The sequence below is a fragment of the Salmo salar genome, chromosome 16 (genome assembly GCF_965601325.2).
Source record: "Salmo salar chromosome 16, fSalSal1, whole genome shotgun sequence".
In the NCBI taxonomy this organism is placed as follows: Eukaryota; Metazoa; Chordata; class Actinopteri; order Salmoniformes; family Salmonidae; genus Salmo; species Salmo salar.
Genome location: NC_138306.1, coordinates 3,630,316 through 3,653,613, shown reverse-complemented (window position 1 = coordinate 3,653,613; position 23,298 = coordinate 3,630,316). Strand labels below are relative to the sequence as shown.

Genomic DNA, 23,298 nt, shown 5'->3' with positions numbered 1-23,298 from the left:
GCTGGAGGGTCCCCTAGTGCAGGGACTGGCAGAGAGTCAGAGGCAGAAAGGGCGACGATGCTGGAATCACATAGGCCGCCCGAGCCAGGGAGAGGGTTCTCCCATACTCCACAGATGCGGAGGGGGAATCGGAAATTACATCTGGTCTGGGCTCAGTCTCTGTAGCAGGCAACTCCCGAGGACCAGCAGGAGCCGAGGACATGACGTGTCCCTGCCCGGTCTCAGTCGCAGCCTTGCCTGACAATGGTGCACAGGCTGGAGAGGCAGTATAGTCACGCCCGATGGTCACAGACACACCTGGCAACGGTTCCGAAGAAACAACTTATTGCGGCTGTCCTCCATATGACCACCGCATGTTCTCCACTGCAACCTGTTGGAGAGGGCTCCCCTGACAGGAGGAAGACCGGGATCTGGTCTTCTGTTGCATAATGTGAAGAAGACTGTATATTCTGCTCAATACAGGCAAAACATGCTTCCTGTACTCCATATGACGTAAGCAATGATGTCTACGGCGCTGCAACTCCCTGGTACCCCAACGTAGAAGAATAATCCACACACTGGGTTGTTGGGGATGCAGCCCCACCTGTTGCTGAATGGTATCCCAAAGGTATATTGTCTCATTTGCACATTTCAGAGAAGTTGTAATACAAACAAATATATTGTTGTTTAGATTCAACTGGTAAAGTTTCATTTTGATATACACTACCGTTCAAAAGTTTGGGGTCACCTAGAAATGTCCTTGTTTTTGAAAGAAAAATATTTTTGGTCCACTAAAATAACATTTTGATCAGAAATACAGTGTCGACATTGTTAATGTTGTAAACGACTATTGTAGATGGAAACAGCAGATTTTTTATGGAATATCTACAGTTGAAGTCGGAAGTTTACATACACTGAGGTTGGAGTCATTAAAACTCGTTTTTCAACCACTCCACAAATTTCTTGTAAACAAACTATAGTTTTGGCAAGTCAGTTAGGATATCTACTTTGTGCATGACACAAGTGATTTTTCCAACAATTGTTTACAGACAAATGACTTCACTTAAAATTCATAATATTACAATTCCAGTAGTTCAGAAGTTTACATACACTAAGTTGACTGTGCCATTAAAAGGTACCACATTATTTTGTACAAACAATAGTACGCAAGTATAAACACCATGGCACCACGCAGCCCTCGTACCGCTCAGGAAGAAGACGCGTTCTGTCTCCTACAGAATAACGTACTTTGGTGCAAAAAGTGCAAATCAATCCCAGAACAACAGCAAAGGACCTCGTGAAGATCCTGGAGGAAACGGGTACAAAAGTATCTATATCCACAGTAAAACGAGTCCTATATCGACATAACCTGAAAAGCCGCTCAGCAAGGAAGAAGCCACTGCTCCAAAACCACCATAAAAAAGCCAGACTACGGTTTGCAACTGCACATGGGGACAAAGATTGTACTTTTTAGAGAAATGTCCTCTGGTCTGATGAAACAAAAATAGAACTGTTTGGCCTTTATGACCATCGTTATGTTTGGAGGAAAAAGGGAGACGCTTGCAAGCCGAAGAACACCATCCCAACTATGAAGCAAGGGGGTGGCAGCATCATGTTGCAGGATTGCTTTGCTGCAGGAGGGACAGGTGCACTTCACAAAATAGATGGCATCATGAGGGAGGAAAATTATGTGGATATATTCAAGTGACATCTCAAGACGTCAGTCAGGAAGTTAAAGCTTGGTCGCAAATGGGTCTTCCAAATGGACAATGACCCCAAGCATACTTCCAAAATGGCTTAAGGACAACAAAGTCAAGGTATTAGAGTGGCCATCACAAAGCCCTGACCTCATTCCTACAGAAAATGTGTGTGCGAGCGAGGAGGCCTACAAACCTGACTCAGTTACACCAGCTCTGTCAGGAGGAATAGGCCAAAATTCACCCAAATTATTGTGGGAAGCTTGTGGAAGGCTACCCAAAACGTTTGACCCCCTCCGGGATGCTGGCCTTCTAGGCAGAGTTCCTCTGTCCAGTGTCTGTGTGCTTTTGCCCATATACATTTTTTCATTGGCTAGTCTGAGATATGGCCTTTCTTTGCAACTCTGGTTCAGTTGAGGACTTGTGAGGCTTCTGTTTCTCAAACTAGACACTAATGTACTTGTCCTCTTGCTCAGCTGTGCACCGGGGCCTCCCACTCCTCTTTCTATTCTGGTTAGAGCCAGTTGCGCTGTTCTGTGAAGGGAGTAGTACACAGCGTTGTACAAGATCTTCAGTTAATTGGCAATTTATCGCATGGAATAGCCTACATTTCTCAGAACAAGAATAGACTGATGAGTTTCAGAAGAAAAGTCTTTGTTTCTGACCATTTCGAGCCTGTAATCGAACCCACAAATGCTGATGCTCCAGATACTCAACTAGTCTAAAGGCCAGTTTTATTGCTTCTTTAAATCAGGACAACAGTTTTAAGCTATGCTAACATAATTGCAAAAGGTTTTTTTAATGATCAATTAGCCTTTTAAAATTATAAACTTGGATCAGCTAACACAACGTGTCATTGGAACACAGGAGTGATGGTTGCTGATAATGGGCCTCTGTACGCCTATGTAGATATTCCATAACAAATCTGCCGTTTCCAGCTACAATAGTCATTTACAACATTAACAATGTCTACACTGTATTTCTGACCAATTTGATGTTATTTTAATGGACAAAAAAATTTGCTTTTCTTTCAAAAACAAGGACATTTCTAAGTGACCCCAAACTTTTGAACGGTAGTGTATATAAAAGTGAAGGGAATTTTTTTAATGTAAGGGTCTGGTGACTGGCCTTTTATACTATTCAGGCTACCTGTAATTATGCAATCTTGAAGTGTTATGCCTTCTGCTGACCTTATTAAAAAAATACAAATGATAACAAATGTGTTATTATAGATTTTTATCATGATTTGAATGTCTATTTCAGACTCTGTAACATCCATAACGGAGGTTGTAGCAACTATAAAGGTTATTTTTCCTCTCTAAAGTAATCATGGAAATTACCATGTTTTCAAAATGATCGTTTTGGTGTTCAGCCAAGCCTTTCCTTCCAAATAGCTATCCAAAAAAGCTTGTTCATGTAACATCCATAATGATTCTTATTTACTTTATTTCTCCAACATGCTAACATGTAGAAGTCCGCTTTCTTGTAATTCCAAGGGGGACACATACATCCAAAGTTTCATTTATATTTTGTTCGTCCATTTTGTGAGATATTAAAGTTATGATTTTGCATGCAAATGTAGTGTCCACAACACTGGAATCGCCCAGCATCAGTCTACCTGGGGCTGCTGTTGGGCCCGACTTCTGAGGAAGGCTCGGTTTGATAGGCAGATGATGCTGCCATTGTGGACGGAAGGAGGGGAGTGAGCGTACTGTTTGCAAGTTCAGTCCCACATCATTAATCTGCAAATAACACGGAAAAACAAGGTGATCTACAACACAAAGTAGGCTGGTTATTATGACGAGTTGCACAGATACAAAGGGCACATTTGAAAATAATCTGAAATCCTCAAAATGAAAATATTTGGACTATTTTCACAAAAGCCGAACTCTAAATGCACTCACTATAATGGGGGTAACTCTAATTAGCATCCCGTCTCTGCTAATTCTGTCAAAAAAATGTGATGTTATTTTCAAACATATTTACATAAGGCAAGCTGCACTCACAAAAGGCAAAAAGCGTTACAGACCAAGCATATGTCTCATGCAGGGTTTGCATTCTGAGATGTTACAATGTAACATGTGGTCAATCTCTGGACATCAAACGTTCGAAGTGACCACGAGAAACCCCTGTTCAACCAAACTGTTGTTGAGGACGATGGCCACAAATCCCGAATTCCAAAATATTGCGGCAGCGAATCGACAGTGCTGATTGGTCGTCAAGGCTGCCGCTTTCGGAGGACGCTCGAGTATTCAGTAGAGACGGGTCTACAAATAATGATACTCAAAAAACAAACTTACATTTATCGGCGAAGTTTGCTGTTCCTACACAACAACAAGGAAAAACACAGCAGCATAGTCATACTATGTGATAGATTCCAGATATGTCGTGCACTGCGCTATTTCCAGATATTTCCTGGATTCTCGTTTGCAGGCAATTGGCAATTTGCCTAACGCTTTCGGAAGCCATTTTCATTGGCCACATTGGCTAGTAATACGACTCACCACCTATAGAATCTGCAGGGCTCCAGAGGGTCTGCGTTGAGCACTTTATCTACCGACCCAAGACTCCGTGATCCCCTTCGTTGACGCACCGCCACTCTTTGATTTCACTAGTCCACGGCAATGCAAAGTTTTTCCTATTAGAAGTAATTACTATGAGTCAGCCGATTCTCTCGGCTTTGACCACCATCTTTTTATTACAGGAAATGACATGGAAAACGGAAGAAAGCTACTTTAGTTCAGAGATAAAAGACGCAGTACAAACATATGAGTTAAATTGTCACCTTTCGTGCAACGCGCATTACTAGATGTGCTGTGTGGGCGCGAGAGAAACAACCTTGAGACAGAATGCTCAGAAACGAACCTATGGAATTATTACACGGAAAAAGTAAAGAAAGTTTTAAATTTAGCCTGGGTAGATTGAGAAACTGTCCTCAATTATGTCCTCCAAAAAATATTGCTGAAATCAATTTATGGCTGAAATAATTTGAAAACGGTACACAATCAAAACAGACCTCATCAGTTCTCATGGACAGTGGCATAATCTAAGCGGAGTTATATTTAAACTATTTAGTTAAAAGTAAATAGTTAAATGATAGAACAAAATTGAAATGCAATTCTGAAGAAAATATTATATTGACAACTCCCCCTCCCACCAAACTTAAACACACACTTCAATGACAAGGCAGGTTGCTTTTGACAATTTATTAACAAAATGATAAAATAAATAAATACAAATTGATCAAATGCTCCTAATATCAACTTCTTCCCATATTCCCTACAGTATTTTCTAAACAATGCATACAAATAACTAATCACAGAAGAGGCTCAGTACAGGAGAGAGGTAAGAAACACACCGGATCACTCACAATGTCAGGTGTACAAACAAATGAGAGATCTGTAACAAGCGAAGTCAAAAAATAAACACTCCTTTTAAAATGATGAAAAATACAAACATTTTACAAATATTCAGTTTTGTGTAATTAACAATTTACACAATTCAGCACACCAGGTGAACCTTTTATTCGTATCGCTACAATGCATAATCTTTCACCAAATGTAGTTTTTTTAATGATACTTTTTTGTACTCTTAAAGAAGAAACTCCTCCAATTGAATTTACAGTGGATGAGGTAAGACTCTCAAGGTGTTGCAACAATAGGGAAGTCACAACAGATGAATTATAAGTATTATGGATGATGAAATGCATAAACAATACTAGAAGGCCACAATCATGACTTGGTATAGCATAAGAACAAAAAATCTAGACTATATTAAAAAGCCATTGACAGAATATATAATGCACTGGTGAGAATGTATAAGTGAGCTACTCTAGATTCACTCTGGAATGAACTGGAAATGCCATTGTTATGCATAAAATATACTACTTTCACTGTAAAACCCACAAGCCCAATAACGCACATCTGAGTGAGTCTTAGTTGCCAACTGCTTTTTCTTTCACATCTGTGAACTTATACACTGTACTGAAGCAGAAATTAACCGTTTTTGAGGCTGATATTTATGAAATGCATAAGGGCTTCCAAATATAAATGCACATTTGCTATATTCTTTTGGTATATTGGTTTTGGAGCTTAGGACTTTACATGAATGTGTTAATTATTATTTATATATATTTTTAAACAGGACAATGCACTGAATTTTGCACTCACTGTCCCAAAGTAACAATAACATTAGGCATGGTGCATTAGTGAAGGCAGAAATTGAATCAAAAGAATGGTCCAATTGCACAGAGACTTCATAGTTCACAGCATTAAAATCCTCTGCCATTAGATAATTCCAATTATGAACTGGGTGGTTTGAGCCCTGAATGCTGATTGTCTGAAAGCCGTAGTATACTGCTCAAAAAAATAAAGGGAACACTTAAACAACACATCCTAGATCTGAATGAAAGAAATAATCTTATTAAATACTTTTTTCTTTACATAGTTGAATGTGCTGACAACAAAATCACACAAAAATAATCAATGGAAATCCAATTTATCAACCCATGGAGGTCTGGATTTGGAGTCACACTCAAAATTAAAGTGGAAAACCACACTACAGGCTGATCCAACTTTGATATAATGTCCTTAAAACAAGTCAAAATGAGGCTCAGAAGTATGTGTGGCCTCCACGTGCCTGTATGACCTCCCTAAAACGCCTGGGCATGCTCCTGATGAGGTGGCGGTTGGTCTCCTGAGGGATCTCCTCCCAGACCTGGACTAAAGCATCCGCCAACTCCTGGACAGTCTGTGGTGCAACGTGGTATTGGTGGATGGAGCGAGACATGATGTCCCAGATGTGCTCAATTGGATTCAGGTCTGGGGAACGGGCGGGCCAGTCCATAGCATCAATGCCTTCCTCTTGCAGGAACTGCTGACACACTCCAGCCACATGAGGTCTAGCATTGTCTTGCATTAGGAGGAACCCAGGGCCAACCGCACCAGCATATGGTCTCACAAGGGGTCTGAGGTTCTCATCTCGGTACCTAACGGCAGTCAGGCTACCTCTGGTGAGCACATGGAGGCCCCCCAAAGAAATGCCACCCCACACCATGACTGACCCACCGCCAAACTGGTCATGCTGGAGGATGTTGCAGGCAGCAGAACGTTCTCCACGGCGTCTCCAGACTCTGTCACGTGCTCAGTGTGAACCTGCTTTCATCTGTGAAGAGCACAGGGCGCCAGTTGCGAATTTGCCAATCTTGGTGTTCTCAAGCAAATGCCAAACGTCCTGCACGGTGTTGGGCTGTAAGCACAACCCCCACCTGTGGACGTCGGGCCCTCATACCACCCTCATGGAGTCTGTTTCTGACCGTTTGAGCAGACACATGCACATTTGTGGCCTGCTGGAGGTCATTTTGCAGGGCTCTGGCAGTGCTTCTCCTGCTCCTCCTTGCACAAAGGCAGAGGTAGCGGTCCTGCTGCTGGGTTGTTGCCCTCCTACGGCCTCCTCCACGTCTCCTGATGTACTGGCCTGTCTCCTGGTAGCGCCTCCATGCTCTGGACACTACGCTGACAGACACAGCAAACCGTCTTGCCACAGCTCGCATTGATGTGCCATCCTGGATGAGCTGCACTACCTGAGCCACTTGTGTGGGTTGTAGACTCCGTCTCATGCTACCACTAGAGTGAAAGCACCGCCAGCATTCAAAAGTGACCAAAACATCAGCCAGGAAGCATAGGAACTGAGAAGTGGTCTGTGGTCCCCACCTGCAGAACCACTCCTTTATTGGGGGTGTTTTGCTAATTGCCTATACTTTCCACCTGTTGTCTATTCCATTTGCACAACAGCATGTGAAATGTATTGTCAATCAGTGTTGCTTCCTAAGTGGACAGTTTGATTTCACAGAAGTGTGATTGACTTGGAGTTACATTGTGTTGTTTAAGTGTTCCCTTTATTTTTTTGAGCAGTGTATATCAGACTGTATACCACAGGTATGACAAAACATGTATTTTTTACTGTTCTAATTACGTTGGTAACCAGTTTATACAGTTGAAGTGAGAAGTTTACATACACCTTAGCCAAACACATGTCAACTCAGTTTTTTTCAATTCCTGACTTTTAATCCTAGTAAAGATTCCCTGTCTTAGGTCAGTTAGGATCACCACTTTATTTTAAGAATGTGAAATGTCAGAATAATAGTAGAGAGAATGATTTATTTCAGCTTTTATTTCTTTCATCACATTCCCAGTGGGTCAGAAGTTTACATACACTTAATTAGTGTTTGGTAGCATTGCCTTTAAATTGTTTAGCTTGGGTTAAATGTTTTGGGTAGCCTTCCACAAGCTTCCCACAATAAGTTGGGTGAATTTTGGCTCATTCCTCCTGACAGAGCTGGTGTACCTGAGTCAGGTTTGTAGGCCACCTTGCTCACACATGCTTTTTCAGTTCTGCCCACAAATTTTCCATAGGACTGAGATCAGGGCTTTGTGATGGCCACTCCAATACCTTGACTTTGTTGTCCTTAAGCTATTTTACCACAACTTTGGAAGTATGCTTGGGGTCATTGTCCATTTGGAAGACCCATTTGTGACCAAGCTTTAACTTCCTGACTGAGGTCTTAAGATGTTGCTTCAATATATCCACATAATTTTCCTCCCTCATGATGCCATCTATTTTGTGAAGTCCACCAGTCCCTCCTGCAGCAAAGCACCCCCACAACATGATGCTGCCACCCCCGTGCTTCACGGTTGGGATGGTGTTCTTCGGCTTGCAAGCCTCCCCCTTTTTCCTCCAAACATAACGATGGTCATTATGGACAAACAGTTCTATTTTTGTTTCATCTTTGTCCCCATGTGCAGTTGCAAACCGTAGTCTGGCTTTTTCATGCCGGTTTTGGAGAAGTGGCTTCTTCCTTGCTGAGCGGCCTTTCAGGTTATGTCAATATAGGACTTGTTTTACTGTGGATATAGATACTTTTGTACCCGTTTCCTCCAGCATCTTCACAAGGTCCTTTGCTGTTGTTCTGGGATTGATTTGCACTTTTCGCACCAAAGTACGTTCATCTCTAGGAGACAGAACGCGTCTCCTTCCAGAGCGGTATGATGGCTGCATGGTCCCATGGTGTTTATACTTGCATACTATTATTTGTCCAGATGAACATGGTACCTTCAGGCTTTTGGAAATTCCTCCCAAGGATGAACCAGACTTGTGGAGGTCTACAATTTTTTTCTGAGGTCTTGGCTGATTTCTTTTGATTTTCCCATGATGTCAAGCAAAGAGGCACTGAGTTTGAAGGTAGGCCTTGAAATACATCCATCAAAAGCTTCTAAAGCCAAGACATCATTTTCTGGAATTTTCCAAGCTGTTTAAAGGCACAGTCAACTTAGTGTGTGTAAACTTCTGACCCACTGGAATTGTGATACAGTGAATGATAAGTGAAATAATCTGTCTGTAAACAATTGTTGGAAAAATGACTTGTGTCATGCACAAAGTAGATGTCCTAACCGACTTGCCAAAACTATATTTTGTTAACAAGAAATGTGTGGAGTGGTTGAAAAACGAGTTTTAATGACTCCAACCTAAGTGTATGCAAACTTCCGACTTCAACTGTAATAGCAATAAGGCACCTCAGGGGTTTATGGTATATAGCCAATATACCACGGCTAAGGGCTGTATATCCAGGCACTCTGCTTTGCTTCTTGAATAAGAACGGTCCTTAGCCGTGGTATATTGGCCATATAGCACACCCTCCTGGGCCTTATATTTAAGCAATAACATTATTACCAGAGATGCCATATAAAATGGTGTTTATTTGTAAGAAGAGCTTACATTTTCTTATACTGAGACATCCATCCACTGTATACTATAGTTATGGAATCATGTTGCCAGAATGGAAAAAGAAAAGTGACTAATTTCACATAAAAACCTGAAGGTAATGTATATTAAAAAAGTTTGACAAACATTTGCATAAAAAAACTTGCTTAAGATGGCATAATTTCTGTTGAAATGATTGGAAAGCTGCTGCTAAGGGGGTTTAAATGGGCAATCAGAAGTTGCTACATCCATTTTTGGACTTATAAATTAATGATATGTACCCATTGATTCTTGAAGAATATAACTTAGAAAGTAAATGCCTCATGAGCTTAGTTCAATTGTCGTTCCCCATTAGAACCCAAAATAAACTTGTTTTACTCCAATGTTTGTAAACAAAGTAAAATAAACACTGTAAAGCCTCAAAACATTAAAACTACAATTTTGATATCATGGATGGTCAGTCCTGGCATCCATAGCTCTGTCTATTAATTTTAGAGTGGTTACTTTTTCCAGCTCCATCCCTCAGCTTTTTACCAAAACAGTGGCTGGAAAACGCTTTGTTATTGTTTCAACCGCTGATTGGCCCTTTAAAAAAAAAAAAAAAATCCAATGCAGCAGTTGTCTCAATATCAAATCATTTCAAGGTAACAATTAAGTACCTTACTGTGATTGTTTTCAATTAAAATGCTCAGCAATAAATAAAATAGTTTCTTATGCAATAATTTTGGTAGGACTGTCTGGGAGTGGTCTGAGTCGGACAGGGAAAACTAGCTATTATTGGCAGAGGTTTGAAACTTCCTTATTGTCTATTAACTTTACCGCCTGGTGATGTCACCAGGCAGGATGACATTTCAGGCTGTCTTTTCAAACAGCTCTTACACTAAAATGGCATTATCATTTTCATAGTATTATTCCAACATCATACTGGAAATATTTATAAAACACAGGAAAATCACATTTTTGACTGCACTAGACCTTCAAGAAGTCTATCCAATCAGGGTGCTGTTTAATTTGTTCAAACGCACACAGGCCAAGGCTCAATTCATATGACCTGATATTATCAAGCTTACGGCAAGACAGAGACAAAAGAATGGGTGAGAAAAGAAAAAAGGTGCACAAGTAGGGGGCAAATAATGATGACTGGCACTGTCCTGACTGAGTTTTAATGCTGAGGAGACTAGACTACCACAACATGCCTATGTAGAATCTCAACAATAGAGAGGTAAATTCAGGGTAAAAGGATATAATCCAGATTTCTATTTCATATTATATACACACATCACATATTTTAGTCTGGGAATTCAACCAAAAGTGCATCACAAAAAAAACATTCTAAAAGTCACACCTGTTTAAGAGTTTGTGAATAATCCTTCACAAATATCGTACCAGTTCTTGTGACATTTGAATAAACTACTGAGTGGCGTACATCTATGAAGAAACAACAGAGATTTGCCCATGCATTTTACAGGTGTTCCCCAATACAGATCATTAAAAATACATTTAATTCACCTTTTAAGGACAAAAAATACATTACAAAAATACATTTAAGGCAGCTGCTATACAGACTACTTGTAGAAAATAAAACATATCCAATAGCCTGAAACAAAGTCAACTCCACGTACTTAACTTAAAGCCCAATGTTTTTTTCCTTATGCTGATTCAATTGTGCTCTATATTTCAGATACATATATTTGCTGAAGATTCTTGAATTTTGTGGGTGGATATAAAATCACATGGGAATAACATAGGACAAGAAATAGACCAGTATGTTTGTGTAGTAAGGTAATAATACAAGTCACAGTGCAAGTCAAGAGACAAAATATGCTGTTGGAAGAAAGGCACTCGAGGTACCTAAAAAGGGGAAAGATCAAGTTGCTCTGTAACATACGTTCAGCCTTTACAAAGACAATGTCTGAATATTTTGTTGTATTCAAGGGACACAGTATGAAAAACATGGGACACCCAGGAAATCAATTCTGTACGGTCTTGATGTAGATATGTCCTTACGAGTACTGTGTAAGACTCACATGGCAAAGAACCCCTTTCATTCAATCTATGAGGAAGTATAAGACAGTATAGCCATTGCAGTTGATTGCATATCTTTGTCAAACTATCCCTTTTCCTTGGACATTAAGATGGGTTAAAAGAAATAGAAAAAATGAATCTCTATAACAACTTAGCATTCATCATGAGAGGAGAAAATATAGATGCTACTTATTATATAGCTAACTATAAAAAAAAATGCAATGTTAAGAAGATGTAGTCCCTTGAATGTTATATATTTGTTAAATTATTTCAAGTCCCTGTTATTTAAACAGCAAACATTCTCCAAAGATATGTCGATTGGTCATGGATTGAAGTAAACATGATGTACTGTGGGGTCCAAAATGATTGACACCCTTGATAAAGATGAGCAAAAATGACTGTATAAAATAAATCATTCAAATACTGAGCTATATTGTATGCTCAAAAAATTAAGGAAATTACCTTATTTCATACTAATACAAATTGCTCAGTGACCGAGATTTTGTTTAACAAGTAATACTTTTTTTTCCCTCACAAAGGTAGGGATCAAAATTATTGACACCGCTGTTTTCAATACCTCATCTTGTTAGGATAACGGCACTGAGCCTTTTTTCTACAATGTTTTATTAGTTGGAGAACACATTGAGAGGGATATTAGACCATTCTCCCATACAGCATCCTTCCAGATCCTTGATATCCTTTGTCTGCGCTTATGGACTGCTCTCTTCAATTCATATACAGGTTTTCAATGGGTTTCAAGTCCGGAGACTGAGATGGCCATTTCAAAATGTTGATTTTGTGGTCAATAAACTCAGGAGTGTGCTTGGGGTTATTGTCTTGCTGAAAGATCCACTTGCAGCCAAGTTTCAGCCTCCTGGCAGAGGCAACCAGGTTTTGGCTAAAATGTCCTGGTACTGGGTAAAGACATGAAAATATAGCTCTTTCGCCGCACACAGTGGTGGGTTTGGCGTTGGAATTAGAATGCATCAGCAGAAAAAACCTCTAAACCTATTATAAAATATGGTAGGGAATATTTTATGTTACGCAGCTATTTTGCTTCCACAGGTCCTGGGGCGCTTGTTAAGGTCAACGGCATCATGAACTTTACCCAGTATCAGGACATTTGAGCCAAAACCTGGTTTCCTCTGCCAGGAGGATCTGGAAGGACTCTGTATGGAGGAATGGTCTTAGATCCCTCCAAGTGTGTTCTCCAACTCATAAAACATTTTAGAAAAAGGCTCAGTGCCATTATCCTCACAAGGTGAGGTATTAAAATGTTATTGACAATAGGGGTGTCAATAATTTTGACCCCTACCTTTGAGAAAAAAAAGATGACTTGTTAAAACAAAACCTTTCTGAGCGATTGTATTAGTTTAAAATAATATAATTTCCCCATTTTGTTGAGTGTACAATATAGCACAGTATTTTCATTATTTATTTTACAGTCATTTTTGCTAATCTTTATCAAGGGTGTAAATCATTAAAGACCCAACTCCATGTTGCCCTCTTTGCACTCTATATAAAGCAACAGTATAGCATAAACATTATTTTTTTTTTTTTCAATTGAGAAAACCTGAGGCTCGCTCAAAAAAGATCCTTCACAGATCTTCTGAATGGTCCCAACCCAAAAAGTTTATGAACAGTCTGGGAAATTCATGATCGACTTGATCGAAAAATGGAAATAACCTGGATACTGGCCCCACAAATTATAAAACATTAGACAAATAAACTCAGCAAAAAAAGAAACATCCCTTTTTCAGGACCCTGTCTTTCAAAGACAATTCGTAAAAATCCAAATATCCTCACCAAAAGAAAGATGCCCAGGGTCCCTGCTCATCTGTGTGAACGTGCCTTGCAGCAGTCCCATGCTGCAAGGAGGCATGGGACTGCAGATGTGGCCAGGGCAATAAATTGCATTGTCTGTACTGTGAGATGCCTAAGACAGCACTACAGGGAGACAGGATGGACAGCTGATCGTCCTCGCAGTGGCAGACCACGTAACAACACCTGCACAGGATCAGTATATCCGAACATCACACCTGCGGAACAGGTACAGGATGGCAACAACAACTGCCCGAGTTACACCAGGAACACACAATCCCTCCATCAGTGCTCAGATTGTCCGCAATAGGCTGAGAGAGGCTGGACTGAGGGCTTGTAAGCCTGTTCCCTTCATCCCTCCATCAGTGCTCAGACTGTCCGCAATAGGCTGAGAGAGGCTGGACTGAGGGCTTGTAAGCCTTTTCTAGGCAGGTCCTCACCAGACATCACCGGCAACAGCAGCGCCTATTGGCACAAACCCACCGTCGTTGGACCAGACAGGACTGGCAAAAAGTGCTCTTCACTGACAAGTCGCGGTTTTGTCTCACCAGGGGTGATTGTCGGATTCGTGTTTATCGGCGAAGGAATGAGCGTTACACCGAGGCCTGTACTCTGGAGCGGGATCAATATGGAGGTGGAGGGTCCGTCATGGTCTGGGGCGGTGTGTCACAGCATCATCAGACTGAGCTTGTTGTCATTGCAGGCAATCTCAACGCGTTTCAGGGAAGACATCCTCCTCCCTCATGTGGTACCCTTCCTGCAGGCTCATCCTGACATGATCCTTCAGCATGACAATGCCACCAGCCATACTGCTCGTTCTGTGCGTGATTTCCTGCAAGACAGGAATGTCAGTGTTCTGCCATGGCCAGCAAAGAGCCCGGATCTCAATCCCATTGAGCATGTCTGGGACCTGTTGGATCGGAGGGTGAGGGCTAGGGCCATTCCCTCCAGAAATGTCCGGGAACTTGCAGGTGCCTTGGTGGAAGAGTGGGGTAACATCTCACAGCAAGAACTGGCAAATCTGGTGCAGTCCATGAGGAGGAGATGCACTGTAGTACTTAATGCATCTGGTACTGACTGTTACTTTTGATTTTGACCCCCCCCCCCCCCCCCCCTTTGTTCAGGGACACATTATGTAGGTGGAACTTGTGCAGTTTATGTCTCAGTTGTTGAATCTTGTTATGTTCATACAAATATTTACACATGTTAAGTTTGCTGAAAATAAACGCAGTTGACAGTGAGAGGACATTTCTTTTTTTGCTGAGTTTATGTTGATGGAGCATTACAAAACAAAATACCAGAGGAAGCGCAAATCTATTGAGTTTTTGGGGATAGGGTCGTTGGTCAATTCTGTTATCCAAGCATGTTCCAGCGGTAGGAGAGAGGGAACATTTCTCCTGGACAAGGCCTAAGACTCACTCTCAAAGATCAGTTGGGTCATACAAAAATATTTTGTTGGGACTCAATTACATGACAACAAACAAAATGCATAATCTGTTTTGTTCCATACGTAACATACAAAAAAGCTTTTCAGCACTTATTTGTTATGCAGCAAGCTTGTGCTTTAACCACCAAAATGGACTGATACAACAAACCCTCCAGCTTCCAGGAAATAAAGATATTTTGATGAGATTGTTGAATAAGCACTTATTTACCAGGGATTGCCAATTCCCAAGATGGTATTGAATAATACATTTTGTACTTTATCTTTCCATACAGTTAGTGGACATGTCCCTGCTATATTTGGATACAATAGCATTTTGGCAGTTCAGAATTAAACAAAAACGTACATTTCATAATATGCAAAGGTCACCTCTTTTAAAAGATAATTAAATGCATAAACTATGCCAGTTAAAAACATTTATTAACAAACAACTGTTTTATACAACAGAAATGCACTTACTTTTGAAGACTAGGAAGACCTGAATGAATATCTTATCCTATAAAAGAAAAACACTGCAGATATATTTTTGCGTGTTTGTTTTTGACAATGCAATATTATTGCAATTTCACATTTAGTGCTCACAGTTGACACTGACTCACAAATTTAACTCAATTACTGCACTGGATCTACACCATTTTAAAACTTTAAGATACCATGTGTGAACTGACTCCACTCTCTTTTGAGATGACCGTCTTTGTTACCTGGGTCTTCCTCAGCAAGGCCCTAACCAGCCAGCTCTATAAGCAGTTTGCCTCATACTTCCAAAGCACGTGGATGCTGCTTTACTTTCTTCTTTTTTTGCCTGAGGTTTTGTGTAAATGGGTCCATAGTTATTGGTCATGTAAGAGTGAGAATGGGGAAAAGGGAGGAAGGTATTGGGATAACTGAATGCTCTCCTGTTTTACCTATTTGATTTTCAATGACGATCAAACACCTCAATGTTTCCCCATTGTTAACAAATACTGACACTTTTTCAAAGCCCTGTCCCTCAGCTGTTTTGCTTATCTTTTGGTTTTATTTTGCTCTCAGTTAATGCCGTAGAAACATGGTCTCTGTTCAGCATGCAGTCTTTAGACATCTCTAACCTGCGTCCCCAGGAACAGAAGATAACTTAAGATACAACCCCTATGAGAGTTCTGAGGGGAACTGTTGCAGGCACACACTGGTGTGATGTTATAAATGATCTTACTTTTACCATTACTACTGTTCTTTTCTATCCTTAAATTGGCATGACACTGGTACACAAGCCACCCTTTCACCCATGTTTGTGGTATAATAACCTACAGCATCCAATAGCAATCTCAGACTTGGGCTGTAGATCTACTATTTACACAGTCTGAATATACATTGGAATCAAGTATGTATATAGATTGGCAATTTCGGTCAACTTTCAATAGTGAAAGCTAAAGTCTTCTTTTTTATGTTGGGGGGTTTTCAGTCCAAGAGATGGAGTGTTAGTCTTTATTGTCCAAACTCTCGAGAAGAGCTTGCAAAGATTGCTGGGAAGGTTCTGAGGTTTTGCTGTTGTTGGTGCTGCTGTTGTCAATGTTTGTGTTCTCTTCCTGTTCCTCTTCTATCACTTCCTCTGTGCTGTTCGTGGTGGTGACCTTGTTCTCAGGTATGATGTTAGTGTTGTTAGTACAGCTCTCATACATGCTCATGTCAGTACACACAAGGTCAGTGGTAGCATTGGTTGTGGCCACTGTAGAGTTCACTGCACCGACTACTGCGGTGGCTTCCGTCACTTCCTCAGCATTATTGACCTCAGCCACAGGTTCAACACTGCTGCCCACTGCAGTCTCGGTGCTGACCTCGGCAGCAGGCTCAACGCAGATGTCAACAGCAGCCTCAGCACTGACACCTGCTACCTTGTCTGTGGCAACATCAGCTACAACAACCCTCGTCCCGGCTTCAACATTGGTGCTGTTCAGTGCTGTGACCTCAGCCTTTACCCCACCCACAGACTGGATATGGACTTCTGCTACAGCATGGGAGTTGATGGCGTCTACTGAATCTTCAGCTGGGACAATTGCATCCTTGGCCCCGATGTCTTCTGTGATGTCTTCTGTGAAGGCACCTGTACCCTCGGTCTCCACGGTTTGACTGAAATTAAAAGCCTGAATGAGGCGGACCAAGTGTTTGACCTTCTCCAACAAAACTTGCATTTCGTTCTGTCGAGACATGATGGTGTTTTTGGTCTCCATGCATTCCTATTTAGAGGGGAGGAAACAGGGTTAGGCATTTCAGAATAATGGACATAATAAATTAAGTCACTTAAATTAATCCAATAAATTAAGTGACTTAAAGGTAGACTCAGTGATATGACGTAGATGCAGAAAGTAATCAGCATATTGGGTCAATTTCCGCAACAACTAAGAGCGTTGAAGCGCAAGGTTCAACTTCTTCACTGTTTTGGTCCCGTGGCTACCACGCAGTAACAGCGTGAAGCGAACCTGTGCACATGCACAGATACTGTGACTGTGTGAGAGCAAAGTCTTGCATCTCGCTTATCGAAATATCTGCGGTGCTGCTCATGGCAACGTTATTTCGCTGAGTCTACATTTTAAAATAACAGTTTCAAAATACAATAATGGCTTGTGGGGTCCCACAAGGCTCTATATTTAGACTGTTATTTTTTTTTATATTTTACATCACTGCACCTCATCTGGTGTCAAATGTCTCCATTTGGTTACACAAATACTTTTCATTCAGATTAAGACTCCCAGGAACTAGTCTAAGCTATATCTTCGATTCCCGGTGACACCCATAGGTAAGATGTATGCACACATGACTAAGTTGCTTTGGATAAAAGCATATGCTGAATTACATTTATTATGTTGGTTCCTGACAGATCCACATTTGCTTCCTAACAAGCCAGATAGCAAGCTAGATGTCTCCATCTCTGGCAATTTTTGTACTATCTCTAATTATAGCACTACCAGTGATGTTTTTATAAATGTATCGTTTTTATAAATGAGCTAAAGTATTAGCATAGCAAGGTAACTGCAAACTAAGACTTTATCCGATTAGCAAGCATTTTGCTATGTAACTAGCAAGCTAGCATAGCTAGCTTTGTTATCAGTGTGCAAATGTATCTTTGGATGCGTTTCTATGACATTTTTTACATTTATTTAAACTTTATTTAACTAAGCAAGTCAGTTAAGAACAAATTCTTATTTACAATGACAGTCTACACCGGCCAAACCCAGACGACGCTGGGCCAATTGTGCGCCGCCCTATGGGACTCACAATCACGGCCGGTTGTGATACAGCCTGGATATAACATGACATAAGCTAAGAGAGCATCAAAGCCTGGTAAGCAATAGGGGTAGTTACGTGAATTACCTAAGCCACACTATTATTCAAAATCTCAAATACTTCCATCCATTTCAGTACACCCATCTGAAAACAACTCACTTATGAAGGTGGTTTGCGGTTACTATGGAGCTTACCGTTATGGAGTTACTGAGTTGTTTGACCCCTTGTTCCAACTGTTCTCGCTCCAGTTTCAGCTCAGCACTCCACTTCATTAGTTTTTGTTTCTCCTCTTCTTTAGCTTTTAGGAAACAGAAACAACACACAGACAACGGTGAGACTTTAAAGAAATCTGGTTGTTTGAGATTCCAGTGAAGGAACTCATCTACCACCGCTTCAGCTGACTGAAACGGAGCCACACATTTGATGTTTGTCGAGGCACAAGGTCTTTAGTGTGCTATTCCTACCTTCTTTATAGGCGATATAGGAATGAACAATAGCCAATGTTCCTGGCCATTGAATTGAATCTTCTTTTTTCAATATCTGGAGAGAAGAGCACAGCTTTGTTGTATTGTGATTGCAAAGTCACGACATTACCTAGACGTGGAAGAGAACAATGCTGTGGTCATCCTTTGGCAATGTCACAAAGAACAAACAAAATGAATCAGATGGGAGTGTAAGATGCCATCCTCCACTAACAAAATGAATGGGAAAGAATTACTTAAAACAATACTGAATCATGTTGAAGCTTTCAAAGGAAGGAACAGTCATATCGTCGTAATGTTTTCGCCTAGAAATAAGGACTAGCTGATGAAAGCTTGAGGGGAAAACTATGTCTCTGCCAATGTCAATAGATTATCCACTTTGAAAGAGTAGCCAAATTCTCAGATCTATACTACTGAACCACTGGACTGCTGGGCCAAGCCCCTCGATTGTCGGTGCTGCGTTTACCTGCTCTTGACATTTGGGACAGATCCACATGGCTTTAGGAAAGGTTATCAGGGGTGGGTCCAGGCAGTCCAGGTGATAGACACGTGAGCATGTGTCAAACATGAGCAACTGGCCAATGCGTCTGCACACAGTGCAGAAATCCTCATGGATGTCTCCCTGTCAGGATGAATTGCACCAATCAGTTTCACTGCCTGTCTAGGCCTGACCAATCACGTGTGCAGAGGCAGGACAGAGGGGCCATGTGTGTTGATTTGAGGATCATCCAATCATATTACGGTTTCTGTGTTGTTTTAAAGATAACACTTAAATAAATAATGTGTGTAATTCCAACACTGAAATGGGAAAAGCCCATTCTTAGAGCCATTATGGATACCATTCTGCATTTCCTATTTGAAAAATATAGTTTAAAGTATGTAATAAACTACTTTAATACTGCAGTATGTTTTTAATGGCATTTAAAAGAAGATCTAAACTAACTGATCCTACTTAAAAATAATATAGGTAAAGTAACAATTTCACACAGGCAGTATCACTTGTTCCTTTTTGAGAGTAGGGGGAGTACTGAATTTGAGGCGAGGAGTACTGTTCACTTTGTAAGATTGCATCAAAAATGAAGGATCAGACAGTAGGGAGTAAATCAATAAAAACGTGTCTGTACTTGTCTAGGTCTTTAGACGTGAGGTACTGGGACATTTCAACTCCACTAAAGTATTTGTAATAGCCTGTGGACAATACCACCAATATAAAAATGGAGGGGCAAGAATAGGTGAAGTCAGTATGTTAGGATAGAGCCCCAGAAAGTCCAGGCTGCTGTGCTCTCTCCAGCTGCTACTTACATCCCCAGAGCTGGGGCTGGGCAGGGGGAGAGTGTGGTGGGGATGGACATGGAAGGGGAAGCTCCCCCCTGTGTTGGGCCACTCGGGGGCCGGGGAGGCAGTGAGACAGCTGGAGGGGGAGGTCGGGGTGTGGCTGCCCAGCTTCGGAACGCTGCTGTATTTGGGAGGGCGACCTGGGTGAAATGAGACAGACGAAAAACAAAAAACAAAAAGTGGGAAGGAAACAAACAAATAAACCGTCTGTCCGACATACCTTTGACAGTGGGTCCTCGTTAGCTAATGTGAAAAAGGGAGGGTGTTGAGTTGAGGGTGGAAGAGTAGGAGAAGCACAGAGAGCGGAGTTAGTTCACTAAAACTTACTACAAGCTCTACGCAGACGAAAGATTCTGAGTGTTGCCATGTCCTTTTTCGTTACAAAAGGGGCGGCTCCTTGTAATATGCTCCGGCATTCAACATTCTTTTTTACTACGTGGAAATGTATACACGCCATATCATTCCTTGCGCAGTCGTAGGGGCAGTGTTGTCGCTTGGTTCCTTGATCTTATCTATAGGTTATTCATCAAAGTAGACAATTTTTCATTGATAACCAAATATAATTTCAGCGACTGTTCAAACAGTAAACAAAAAAACAATCCACTGAAAAAGGTATTTTGTTTAAAAGTAATAACTAGTGATAACAGGCTATTGTGAAATAGTAGAAGCTGCTGTAGCTAACTAGCTAGACATGTGCTTTTTTCTCCCAGACCAAAACATGATGACGTTCTATTTTTAAATGATAAGGGAATGAATACACAAGTAGCATGTCAAACTGGGACAATGTTTAGGTTACACCAAGTACGAATATTTGCCAGGGCATATTTTTATATTATAAATCAGATTATTTCACATGGGGATGTGGGAAGCTAAAAAAGTTAGCTAGCTTGCTATGTTTTTAGCCAGCTAGACATGCTGCCAGCTAACTTATTCTAGCAAGGGAAGCCAACTCTTCCTTGCTTTCACAACATTTAAAGACAAAAGGCAAAAACTTTGCTATAGCCCCCTTGAATGGAAGTGGGACCGGCAAGGATTTTATGTTACCAAAAGCTGTCCTCTACTCCAAAAATCCCACTCCACTAGGGCTGTTGCGGTGACTGTATTACTGCCCTTACGAAAAATGATTGCAATCAGAGTGCAGTGTAACTGCAGTACAATGCAGTATGTTGCAAATACTGCTTCCAAAATAACACTTTTTTTACTACAGTAATTTTGCAGTGTAATTGCAGTTACACTGCAGTTATTCTGCAATTACTGCCTCCAAAATACCACAGTCGACTGGAGTTAATGCACTTTAAAAACTGCAATCTTTTTTTTGTAAGGGCGCCACACTGGCAGTCATGAGTCATGACCGCAGTAAAATTCCACGTGATCGTTGAGTCACGGTAATCTCCTCTTATGCACTCTGGACATGCTTGGTAGTGCCCAACTTGCTAGTGACCATCAGGTCGCTAATGGCCTGGTATTCAGAGCTCTATTGTCCCTTTAACCCAACTCACTGTGATTGATCAATTTGAAGAAAGAAGTTCAACAACAGGTTGGAGCTTAGTGGAAAACATGGTCATTATGGATGTTGTTTTAAAGCCCAAGCACGAAAAATAAAACCCGAATTAAAATAATAGGGGGTTTCCAACAGGTCAATCACGAGCTACCAGTAGTTCGCAGGCAGATGGTTGGAGTCTTACAATGTTTAATAATCCAAAGGGGTAGGCAAGAGAATGGTCGTGGACAGGCAAAAAGATCAAAACCAGATCACAGTCCAGGAGGTACAGAGTGGCAGACATGCTCGTGGTCAAGACAAGCAGAAATGGTCAGGCAGGCGGGTACAGAGTCCAGAAACAGGCAAGGGTCCAAACCGGGAGAGGAAAAAACTCGAAAAAGGAGAATAGCAAAAGGAAACACGCAGGGTTGATTTGACTAAACATACAAGACAGGAAACACAGGGATAAATACACAGGGGAGAATAAGCGACACCTGGAGAGGAGTGGAGTGGAGACAATCACAGGACCAGATGAAAAAGATCAGTGTGACAGCACTGGGGACGCGACCTGGCGTCCTACCTGGGTGCATACCTGGCTGACCGGGGTGTTGGCGGTGGAAATCGGTGATGAGGGCCGGGTCCAAGATGTCTTTAGCCGGGACCCAGCACCTCTCCTCCGGGCCATAACCCTCCCAGTCAACCAGGTACTGGAAACCCCTGCTCCGTGGTCGAACCTTCAGGAGGCGTCTCACCGTATATGCTGGCTGGCAACTGATAACCTGGAGGGGAGGGATGGGCCTGGAGACAGAAGTCAAAGGACAGTGAGACACTGGCTTAATCCTAGACACATGGAAGTTAGGGTGAATACGGAGGGTACGGGGTAACACAAGATGGACAGCAGTGGAACTCAGGACTCTGGAGATGGGAAAAGGACCAATGAACCGGGGAGACAGCTTGTGGGACTCGACCTGAAGGGGCAGATCCCGAGATACCCTCTGCCCAATGCGGCAGCGGGGAGCTGGGGTCTGGCGATGGTCCGCTTGTCGAACATACCTGGAGTTGGTCTTGAGAATAGCCGCCCTGGCTCTTCTCCAGGTACATCGACAGCGGTGGACAAACATCTGGGCCAAGGGTACGCTGACCTCCTGCTCTTGTTCCGGGAAGAGTGGAGGCAGATACCCCACGGAACACTCGAAAGGGGAGAGTCCCGTGGCAGAACTGGGAAGGGTGTTCCGGGCATACTCCACCCAGACCAGTTGACGGCTCGAGGTAGTGGGGTTGGTTGAGACCAGGCACCTTAAGGTGGTCTCCAGGTGTTGGTTGGCTCGCTCCGACTGACCGTTAGTTTGCGGATGGAATCCGGATGACAGACTGGCATATGACCCAATAAGGGTGCAGAATGCCTTCCAGAACTGAGACGAGAACTGAGGACCCCGATCGGAGACCAGGTCTACCGGGAGTCCATGGATCCGGAAGACATGTTGCACCATAAGCTGGGCCGTCTCCTTGGCAGAAGGTAGATTGGGGAGAGGGATGAAATGGGCGGCCTTGGAGAACCAATTGACTACCGTCAGAATGACAGTGTTGCCATCAGACGGAGGGAGTCCAGTGACAAAGTCCAGAGATATACGAGACCAGGGACGATGAGGGACCGGTAGGGACATGAAGGAGGCCAGATGGAGCTTGCCGTGGAGTCTTGGTCTGAGCACACACTGTGCATGCAGTGACGACCATTGTGGGCCACCAGAAATGTTGTCGGAGGAAGGCTAGTGTACGACGGGACCCTGGGTGACAGGTCAGCCTGGAGGAATGAGCCCATTCCAGGACCTGGGACCGGACTGGATTAGGGACAATCAGCCGGTTAGCCGGGCCCCCTTCAGATCCAGGCTGGGAGCGTTGTGCCTCGCGGACCAGGTTCCCAATACCCCAATCCACAGTGGCAGCAAGGCATGAGGTAGGGAGAATGGTTTCAGAGGTGGAGGGTGTGGCAGAGGACCTGTATAGGCGGGAGAGGGTGTC

The 23,298-nt window shown here is 42.2% G+C and overlaps 1 protein-coding gene across 3 annotated transcripts in view; it reads right to left on the bottom strand.

Moving 5' to 3' along the window:
• LOC106573033 (zinc finger protein 862) overlaps positions 1–4,380 on the bottom strand; it is a 35,195-nt gene extending 30,815 nt beyond the window's left edge. For 2 of the 3 annotated variants that reach the window (XM_014147649.3, XM_014147654.3), the window contains exons 1-2: positions 4,181–4,380; positions 3,295–3,418 (exon numbers count right to left, since the gene is read on the bottom strand). In XM_014147649.3, coding sequence (XP_014003124.2) covers positions 3,295–3,359 — 65 coding nt within the window. In that variant the 5' untranslated portion in view covers positions 3,360–3,418; positions 4,181–4,380. The remainder of the gene's footprint in view (positions 1–3,294; positions 3,419–4,180) is intronic. The other variant, XM_082962456.1, reaches the window with a different exon arrangement.
• Between the last annotated feature and the right edge of the window lie 18,918 nt (positions 4,381–23,298).